Raw genomic sequence first — 10,268 nt, 5'->3', positions numbered from 1 at the left:
AGTCTCGCGATGTTGTTGGACGGAAGCCTCCCTGGGTTGGATGGTAGGTTCTGAAGGGATCTCTGTACGTCTTCCGTTGCTTGGCGCCCTGGATTGCTGCAGGCAGGCCGGCAGGGGTGGGTTGGTTGGTGGGATGCGCACCGTGCGTTGACAGAGCGGCTTTAGTAACGGGAATCTTTGTTACCCCAGACACCAAAGGCCACCCCCAGTGTGCATCAGCTGCACCTACCCGCTGAACTAAATTTGGCCGTCTTCCATTTGAACTCCAGCGCGAACATCGACTTTGACATCAAGGATAGGTACATGTAGGTATGTACTTAGTATACTTGCTGGAAGGAGACAGGCACATTGTGGATGGCCTCTGTCAGTGTCCTCGCATGTTTTCTTCACATCTTCACAGGAGCCTCTCGGCTTCGTGGATTTGGCTGTCGGAATCAAGGAGCAGAAACCTACATAATATCCCCCTTTCTCCCGGAGTACTACACACGTGGGAGCATTGCCTGTAGCTAGCCTTAGGCAATCGAATGTGGTTCTGATTGAAAGCAGTCCAACTCACACGTACCTCGTGGCCTCGTAGGCTTACCGGTTGACGCCCACCACCCCAGCGGACATTCATTGCCCAATGCACGAATACAACATCAAACATACTCGGGCAAGGCATCCCCATGCCGAGTGCTAAGGTCCAAGCTACCTGAAGTAACCCTCGAACCCTATCAACAGTATCCAGTCTTGAGTGACGAACAGAATATTATTGACATAGCCTGGCTATACTCTAATGGACAAAGTCACCTAAATATTATCTTCTTCAAATCTATTGATAGTGCAAGTGTAGCAATGGAGCTTAGTAACTAACCACATCTAATAGCTTAACCAAAGACCCAGCTGCACTTGATAACAAACAAAGAGCCCAGAGTTTGGCTATTATTTGAAGTGTATTGTATATCAATTAACAGCACTATACTAGATACTTGTTGGTTATGTGGAGTGGGCGAAGGATGATTCTTCGCCCGGCTTCGTCATACATCTCATGCTTGTACCACCAGTTGTCTACAGCTTAGTGCTGCGGCTAGAGATCTGGACGCTTCAGCACTTGCTTATCTGCCTGGCTGGCAGTCCCCTGGTGCATAATGGTTCCTGCTCTAGCAAGTAACACCCAAGCTCTACCCTCCAAAACGCCAGTCAAAGACACCCTTATCAACGATAGCCCTATTTCTCACAGTACGTACCCCTGACTTCCAGCGCCTTGGTAATAGGTGTGCTTAAAGGGCCTTCTTCAACGCAGTATATTCAAGAACGACAGATTCGTATCGTCTGTCGTGAACGGATAGTAAGACCCGTGGGGATTGCGAATGTGGTGGCAGCGCGGTGCTTAACCTCGTCGCGTCCGCTCGGTATAGCCATACGGATCTATACCAATCAGGTGGGACTGCTTATTCCTGCGAAACAGTTTGCTGTTGCGAATTAGCTGACACATCGAAACTGGACTGGGGCCGAATGTCGCAATGCGACTCCTCAGGTGCGAGAGACAGGAGCCTGCTGCGCAGACATTGCATATGCAACACAAAAGATGCCAGTTTGCCGAGGCTAGGCGCAACTTACCACCAACCAGTCCATGCCTTCATGGACACCGCTCCCGTCGACGGCTGAACAAGCCATGATGCTCCAATTGCGATCCCTGAGTTCACCCAGCCTTAATGCCTCACTGATCTCTCCAGCGCCCTTTGCGCCTGGCTGATCTTGTTTGTTGGCAAAGACCAGCAACGCAGCATCCTTAAGTTCGTCTTCGTTCAGCATGGCAGCCAGCTCCTCCGAAGCCGTTTGCAGTCGCTCGATATCGGTGCTGTCGACAACGAAGATGACAGCGGCCGTGTTCGCGTAGTAACATCGCCAGTAGGGTCGAATCGAGGTTTGGCCGCCCAAGTCCCACACGTTGAAGTTCAGGTTCTTGTAAGTTACCGATTCAACATTGAAGCCGATCGTAGGGATAGTCGTCACCACTTCTCCGATCTGGTCGAGCACGCATTTAGTTAGTTGGTTCAGAATGACCTCGCAGAACCCCTCCGTGCCCTAGGGGAGTAGCCTACCTTTAATCTATATAGTAATGTTGTTTTGCCTGCGTTATCCTGTAACAGATCGGTCAGCCTGCCAGCTCAAGTCCACCATACGTGCTGTGACTGAATCCAGCGAGATTCTGTTCCAGCTGCAGCTTGTTGGCACTTACAAGACCCAGAATCAATATCCTGATCTCCTTTTTGGCCCACAGCAGACTCGACAACCACGACACACTTTGGCCCATATTGGCGGTTTATGTGCAACAGATCTGGCGGCAGGATGGTCGCTCAAAGACGTGGGGGACCAAGAGCAGTCTAACTTGTCAATCTCCCTTCTCTCTTTCTTTCTCTTTCTCGCTCTCTCTGTCTCGCACGCTCAAGAGGTCGTGTGTCCAGGTAGCTCGCGGTCGCGCAGGAGGTGGGTGATGGTGATGCAGTTCGGGCAGATCTGGCCAAGTGGATATGCTCAGGTAAGCTAGATCTTGAGCTTGCGCAGTACGTGGTACCTTGAACCACCTGAGAGAACAGAGCACAATGAAACTTGAACTGAAGCCGGAAAAGAAAGCGGAGACTAGTCGCAAGGTTGTTGGTCAAGAAGATAGCAGTGAGAAGTAATTGTCCTACTTGTCAGATGACTAATGGGGGAAACCTTGTAGCTGGAACTAAATGGATAGCAAGCTTTCTTGTCAAAGGGGGCAGAACAACAAGCATTAATAAACCCGACAGAGTGAAGAGACCCTTTGGACATTCCCTGTTGTCGTCGATTGGCAGAAGGCAGAGGCAGCCGGCCGGCTCGCTGGGCTTTTGGACATTAGCATTGATCCTAGAAGGTCCACTTGACAACCTTTCATTCATCAATCAGCCATCGCATTGAAGTGGCCCAGGCGGACCAGTCCTTTCATTGAGGTGGTCTATGTACAGGCTCAGCACAGTGCAGTGCAAAGGCAATGTTGTCATCATTCATCAATCAAGGCCGGCTAGGCTAGGGTGGAATCGAGTAAAGTAGCACAGGTGGGGTAGCAAGAGACACATGAGCCTCTAAGGGGACGAGCCACACTTGGATAAGCCACCTGCGCACAGTCTGCCCAAGCCTCAGCAAACAGCTTTTAAATCCCCCACGTGACACTTTCGGGAAATCTCTGGAAGGGCCACAACCCTTCCTAATCTTCGGGCAAAATTCAAAAGTTGGTGCATACCTCTTGGACGCCTACTCCACCCTTGCAATTCTACGACTTCTTTGCGAAAACATCACCAACTCGACATTGAGAGACGCAACAAGCAGTCAAAATGCCGGTACGTAATTGCACACACGTCGTCGGCATCTCTATCGGTCGGTCATCTTGCGGCTGTAATGGCCTCAGGATGAGAATTTGTCGACCGCGAAGAGGCCGGCGGCAGCCATCATCGACGACGCGAAGTAGTGCTGGGAGGCTAACATGAATTTCTTTGTTTTACAGAGCCACAAGTCGTTCCGCACCAAGCAGAAGCTGGCCAAGGCCCAGAAGCAGAACCGACCTATCCCGCAATGGATTCGTCTCCGAACCGGTAACACCATCAGGTACGACACTCCCTGAATCGCTATCCAGGCCTGTTTCTCATGATGAATCCCATCAACATTTCGCATGGGGGAACAGGCCAAGCGCCACACATCCCGACGACTACCAGAAGCATAAACTGACATCTACTTGATAGATACAACGCCAAGAGAAGGCATTGGCGCAAGACTCGTCTCGGCATCTAGATGCATCGCTCTTACCTTTCCCTCCTCACGACCCGAACGAACAACCGGCACCTTCCAGTTTCCCCTTGCGCGGGTTGTTGTCAACAAATTCGGACTGTCATTATAGCGTCAATATGCGACGGAGGAAAAGAGGATCAGGGGATGATGTGTAGTGGATGAATGACGAGACCATGGTTGATCTCCCGGAGATATGGCTTGCCGCAAAAGGCACATCAACTCTTGGCGAGAAGCAGTACACTGCTGGCGAAACGGGCGAACATATTGATTGAATCGGTTTTCTCACCAAGGGCTTGCATCAATGGTATCGGTCAAGGAAATGAAATACTTCGTGAACATATTGCTGTCTTGCATCACAAGTGAAATGGACTGTGAACTACTCCCGGTTTTGCCATCTAATTTCCGCGGATACAACGACGACATGTCAAACAGCATTGGGTGTGGCGTTGACAGCACCCATACATATGTCGAAGCTGAGCAGCTTTTGAGCATGCTTCCGACATTATGAGGTCGAGAGGGAAACCAGCTGAGAGGGCTGAGCCAGATGTCGAGAAATCGACAAAGGAGGGTTGGAGTTGCGCCATGATACATGGGCTGGATACGTCGTCCTTCATGTTCGAGCTTTGGGAACCATCGCAGGCGTATCGTGTGGTCGTGTTGCTCCCCCTGCATGAATGGTGCCTGTCATCTAGTCCTTTGTATTGCCGGCCTACAACTTGAGCAACCAATACGGACTTAAGCTTCACATAATCTACTACTCTAAATCGTGACGGCCAGTCTTTGCCATACCTTCTTATAGATAATGTTGATGTCTCCATGTATCACGGCCGGTGAGTATGGATGTCTTTATAACACAGCACCATCCCGTAGCCCGATGATACCTGGCTGGGCCTCTTCAGTAACAGCTCTTTGAATGTGTCAGCGAGCACTGTCTAATCCTCTCCCTGGAATCAGTTTAGCATTAGCAACAAAAGGGACATGGAATTTGATCGGCTCTGATATGCACATGTTGGGTTGTTCAACACAATGAACAATGATGGATGTCGCGCGAAGTGGGGGTTTTGTGCACGCTAGGAAGATCAATTGCATTCAATGCTTGCATAGCTATTGAATAAAAGCGATTTATGCTACGCAAAGAAACCTTATGCATTGATAGCCACCGCTTGGACCAGCCCTCGTTCCTCCCTTGAGCTTATCCCTGCAAGAAAGTCTGGATCCATCAATCCGATCAGAGAGTTAACGAGCGCGAGGCTGTCGGAGAGACGCGATACAATTTTCCCATCAAACCGTGGACAAAGCACGGCAACTACTACCATAATCATTGGGCTTTCTGCCTACTCGTGCTTCAATCTTTCCGCCATCTCCTCTTCATTTCTCTATTAAGTTTTATTTCCCATTCGCGCAAGAGCTCGCACTTGTTTGCCATTCTCTTCCATTTCCTTTGCCCATCCAGCAAGCAGCCTGCTTTGAGGCAACACCCACATCGTCGGTTCGGCCCAGCCTAAACATTGCAGGCAGATCTTTGCATACTGGCACCTTCCGAAGGTCTCCGACAAAATGAGCAACAGCATGCGCGATTTGGTGATGGGAGAGGCTGATGTCGACAGCGAAGAGGAGGATGAGTCCTACGATGAAGACACTGGCGAAGCGCGACCGCGGGAGCGGGAGCGCAAGCCGCGCGAGCGCGTGGATGACTCCAGTGAGGAAGAGGATGACGACGATGATGAAGAAGAGGCTGCAAAGGTGAGCTGCCCTGTCGCTGCTGCCAAGCCAAGATACTCAAACTGATCCCTCGGTAATGATAGATTCGTGAAGGCTTCATTGTTGAGGACGACGACGAAGAGGCCGAAGACTCGGAAGCCCAGAGAGAGCGAAGAAAGCGGAAGAGACGCCGGGAGCGGGCTGAGGAAGCCGAACTGGATGAAGAGGATCTCGACTTGATCGGGGAAAACATAGATGGATGGGAAAGCAAACAACCGGAGAAGGTAAGATTTATATCTATGCTGAGTATCTACGGGAACTCATACTAAGCGAACATCAAACGGCCAGAAGAAATTCAAGCGACTTCAACACGGCCACCGCGACGAGGACAGCAATGGCCGCAAAAAGGGGGGGTCTTGACGATATCTTCTCCGACGAGGATGACGATGCCGTAGATGATCGCCGCTATGGGGGACGTCCCAGTCACCACGCCCCTGTTGACGACCTCGACGACTTCATTGAAGATGATTTTCCAGAAGACGAGGATGAGCAACGACGTCACCGCGAAGATTTGGAGGTATCGCGACCGCGCGACCGGGGCCTCGCTGCGCTTATGGACCCCACGGGTCTCGACAAGGAAGCTCTTGGCGAGATGGAGGAAATCTTCGGCGACGGCTTCGAATACGGCTGGGCTCTCGACCTTGAGGAAGCCGAGCAGGATAGAGAAAGAGAAGAGACCAACCTGGAACTCAAGGATGTCTTCGAGCCGTCTCAGCTCGCGGAGAAACTGCTCACGGAGGAAGATAACGAGATTCGCGTGACAGATGAGCCCGAGCGTTTCCAGTTGGACCGCAAACCGTTCAGACAACTCCAATTATCGGCCGAACAATTCAAGGAAGAATCCAGATGGATCACCAACCTGATGTGGCCCAAGAAACAGCTTTCCAGCGACCTCAACCAGCCATTCCTGAAGGCTGTGGGCAAGGTCCTTGAATATTTTGTTGTTGAGGAGCTCGAGGTTCCATACGTATTCCAGCACCGCAAGGACTACCTCATCCACGCGAGAAAAACACGAAATCCCGACTTCCAGGATGATCCGGAGGCACCCGAGTACCTGGTGAATGCCGAGAAGCTTCTGACACAAGATGATCTTTGGCGCATCTTGGAGCTCGATATTAAGTTCCGTGCACTGATCGAGAAGCGCTCTGCTCTTGAGAGAACATGCGAAAACCTCAGAGACGCGGGTGGTATACAGGACGAAATGTTACAAGAGATGATCCCGCAAGCAGCAACCATGGAAGAACTGCAGGACCTCCAGGACTATGTCAACTTCCAATACGCAGCTCAGCTGAAGGATATCGCTGCTATGAACGGTGTCACCAGGGAGACAAAACGTCCTGGTACTAAGTCATCCATGTTCGAGCGAATCAGAACCAGCAAGGCGTACCAGGTGGTCAAGGCCTATGGTATCACTCCAGATCGCTTGGCACAGAACCTACTACGTGAAGGCAAAAAACATGCCGAAGACCATGACCAGCAACCAATGGACCTGGCTGACAGTCTGACTGATTCCGACTTTGCCACTGGAGATATGGTCCTTCAACAGGCTCGCCAAATGTACGCAGAAGAGCTCTTCATCACTCCGAGAATGCGCAAACACTTCAGGGCCCACTTCTACGCTTTGGGCGAAGTCAGCTGTCGTCGTACCGAGAAGGGTCTCCGAAGGATTGATGATTCTCATCCCTATTACGAGATCAAGTACCTCATCAACCAGACGATTCCGGATCTCGCCCGTCGCCCTGAACTGTTCCTCAAGATGATGAAAGCAGAGGAGGATGGCTTGATTGACGTCGAACTTCGCTTGCAAAACGAAAGGGAATTCAAAAAGCAGTTGCATGCCGAGTTCGTATCGGAGAACTACAGCCATGTTGCCGATGCTTGGAACCAAGAGCGCCAAGAAGTTCTGGACCTTGCCTTCCGTAAACTCGAGCGCGTCATTACCAAGGGTGTCAAAGACTCCCTGAAGACAGCTTGCCAGGATGAGCTCCTCAAGATTTGTCGCGAAGAGTACTCGAAGAGATTGGACCAGGCCCCATACAAGCCTAAGGGCATGGTCCTCGGCACGGCCCCTAGAGTTCTGACTATATCGAATGGCATGGGAGACCCTGCTCGTGACCCTATCTTCTGGGCATGGGTTGAAGAAGATGGACGTGTACTTGAGCAAGGCAAGTTTGAGAATTTGGCGCGAAACGAGGATCAACGAGCCGCGTTTGTTGAACTCGTGGAACGTAGGCGCCCTGATGTCATCGGCGTCAGCGGCTTCTTGTCCGATACCCACAAGCTAGTCCGTGATATCGAGGGCATCATCAGTGAGAAGCAGATCATGAGTCCCGAATTCGAGGATGCCGAGACTGGCGACTGGAACCGAGAGCTCCTTGAGGTCGTTATCGTCAATGACGAGGTTGCCCGGCTTTACAAAGACAGCCCTCGAGGGCTACAGGACCATCCTACGCTAAACCCCATCACCCGCTATTGCGTAGCGCTGGCAAAGTTCCTGCAAAACCCCATGAAGGAATATGCCGCGCTAGGAAAAGACATTTCGTCGCTGCTTTTCCACCCGAACCAGGGTCTGCTACCTCAGGACAAACTGTTGAAGACACTGGAGACAGCTATGGTTGACATGGTCAACCTTTGCGGAGTTGACATCAACGAGGCTGTGAATGACCCATACACGTGCAATCTTCTACCTTACGTTTCTGGCCTGGGGCCCCGTAAGGCCACAAGCGTCATCAAAGCCATCAATGCGAACGGAGGCGTGGTCAATTCGCGCGACGAGCTTGTCGGTGACCCAGATAACAACAAGTTGCCGGTCGTTGGTCCACGCGTCTGGAATAACTGTGCCAGTTTCCTCTACATTGAATACGATGCCACTAACCCATCCTCAGAGCCTCTGGATAACACTCGCGTTCACCCTGAAGATTATGAGCTCGGCCGAAAGATGGCGGCTGATGCTCTCGAGCTTGACGAGGAAGATGTCAAGGCCGAGACTGATGAGAACGGCGCTGGTGCTATTGTGCGAAAGCTATTCAAAGACGACGAGCAAGAGAAAGTTAATGAGCTCATCCTTGAAGAATACGCAGAACAGCTGGAGAAGAACTACAGCCAGAGAAAGCGAGCAACATTGGAGACTATCCGGGCTGAGCTACAGGCGCCATACGAGGAACTCAGACGGAACTTTGCCCCACTGAGTGCCGACCAGATTTTTGTGATGTTCACTGGCGAGACCAAGGAGTCTTTGGCAGAAGGCATGGTCGTTTCGGTCAATGTGCGGGTGGTCAAAGATGATTTCGCCATTGCCAAACTTGACTGTGGCATCGAGGGTCGTATCGAGGCCCATGAGGTCACATCTCGTGGCACTGTTTCGATCAAAGAGGTCATTCACGTTGGGCAGACGGCGCAAGCCAAGATTCTGGAACTCAATCGCAAGGACTTCATGGCGAAGCTGTCCATGCGCGAGGACTCGTTACGGCGGCCATACAAGAGATATGGAGACCATGATCGTAGCATCTGGGATGTCGCACTCGAGAACAAGGACAAGGAAGCTGGCCAAGAGAAGGACCGCGTGACGGGACGTGCTCAAAGAGTGGTCAAGCACAACCTATTCAAGCCGTTCAATTCTTTCGACGCCGAGCAGTATCTTGGCTCCAAGGACAAAGGCGATGTTGTTATTCGCCCGTCCGGAAAGGGCAACGACCATCTTACTATTACGTGGAAGGTTGCCGATGGTGTTTACCAACATCTCGATGTCCTTGAACTACAAAAGGAGAACGATTTCACGCTTGGCAAGAAGTTGTGCATTGGCTCCAAAACGTACAGTGATCTTGATGAGTTAATCCAAGAACATGTGCGGGCCATGGCACGTATGGTGGACCAAATGATGAACCACGACAAGTTCAAGAAAGGCAGCATTTCGGAACTTGGTGAGTCTACTTGTATATGTGCCCTTGAAGGGAAAAATGCTAATCGAGGAAACAGAGAAATGGTTGACGGCTTACTCGGATGCGAATCCGACTCGTTCTAGCTATGCGTTCTGCATTGACCCCAAACATCCTGGCTACTTTTACCTTTGCTTCAAGGCGAACAAGGCCGCCAAGATCGGACACTGGTTCGTACGGATCATACCGAATGGGTTCGAGTTCCTGAAGGAGAAGTATCCCAACATGCGTGATCTTTGCAACGGATTCAAGACACGCTTCAACGTTGAGATAGCCAGGATGGTGGAGAATGCCAAACGAGTGCCCCGACAACACCACCGATGAACGGGAAGGGATGGCTGAGAAAAGCAGATAGTTAGTTGCAATAATTAGAGGACCAGATGACTATTCTGGACTGGTCCATAGCCATAGCATGGATAACGCAAAAGCTCCCAGAGCCTTGAAGAGCTGGAGCAAGTGTGTATTTGTATGGGAGATGGCCTTTTTTTTTTTACAGGCCACAGGTTGCATAAGAAGCGATTTTTATCCACGTCTGGAATGAAAAATGAACATAAGCAGATTGTGACCTGAACTTGGCCCCGTCATTTCGATGGTTCTATTTCTTGGTATTTCGGCTGGAAAGGGGCAGGCGACTAGGGGCCCTTGGGCCTTCTGGGTTCTTCCAATCCTTCTTCTACTGTACCTTCTACTCAGGAGTAGCGGCGGGCTAAGGGGCTGTAGTGCGTAGCTGAGCAGCACGGATAAACCGGCCACTTGGGTCTCGACAGGTACGGTACCGGGGTC

General features: G+C 51.1%; 3 protein-coding genes across 3 annotated transcripts; 2 read left to right on the top strand and 1 right to left on the bottom strand.

Annotated features, from left to right (window-relative positions):
* Positions 1-1,512: 1,512 nt before the first annotated feature.
* On the bottom strand, positions 1,513-2,296 carry PG997_004262 (Small GTPase superfamily- ARF type; the record flags this gene model as incomplete). The annotated part of the gene is made up of 4 exons (XM_066808577.1): positions 1,513-1,536; positions 1,600-2,007; positions 2,085-2,091; positions 2,166-2,296. The coding sequence occupies 4 exons, from the start codon at positions 2,294-2,296 to the stop codon at positions 1,513-1,515; spliced, it is 570 nt and encodes a 189-aa protein (XP_066672195.1).
* Positions 2,297-3,159: 863 nt separating this feature from the next.
* PG997_004261 (60S ribosomal protein eL39) lies at positions 3,160-3,833 on the top strand. The gene is made up of 3 exons (XM_066808576.1): positions 3,160-3,344; positions 3,509-3,609; positions 3,744-3,833. The coding sequence occupies exons 1-3, from the start codon at positions 3,339-3,341 to the stop codon at positions 3,790-3,792; spliced, it is 156 nt and encodes a 51-aa protein (XP_066672194.1). The 5' UTR covers positions 3,160-3,338; the 3' UTR covers positions 3,793-3,833.
* Positions 3,834-5,346: 1,513 nt separating this feature from the next.
* Positions 5,347-9,809, top strand: PG997_004260 (SH2 domain-containing protein; the record flags this gene model as incomplete). The annotated part of the gene is made up of 4 exons (XM_066808575.1): positions 5,347-5,532; positions 5,595-5,774; positions 5,930-9,470; positions 9,526-9,809. 4 exons carry the CDS (start codon positions 5,347-5,349, stop codon positions 9,807-9,809), a joined length of 4,191 nt encoding a protein of 1,396 aa, XP_066672193.1.
* Positions 9,810-10,268: the final 459 nt, after the last annotated feature.

The sequence above is a fragment of the Apiospora hydei genome (genome assembly GCF_038363865.1).
Source record: "Apiospora hydei strain CBS 114990 chromosome Unknown utg000004l_segment0_segment0, whole genome shotgun sequence".
In the NCBI taxonomy this organism is placed as follows: Eukaryota; Fungi; Ascomycota; class Sordariomycetes; order Amphisphaeriales; family Apiosporaceae; genus Apiospora; species Apiospora hydei.
The sequence above is the reverse complement of the archived record's forward strand: the minus strand, read 5'-3'. Positions and strand labels throughout refer to the sequence as shown.

Excerpts from the sequence above, each read along its gene's own strand:
- PG997_004261 (XM_066808576.1), top strand. Across the intron at positions 3,610-3,743 it reads CGAACCGGTAACACCATCAG|ATACAACGCCAAGAGAAGGC; the intron begins GTACGACACTCC and ends TCTACTTGATAG.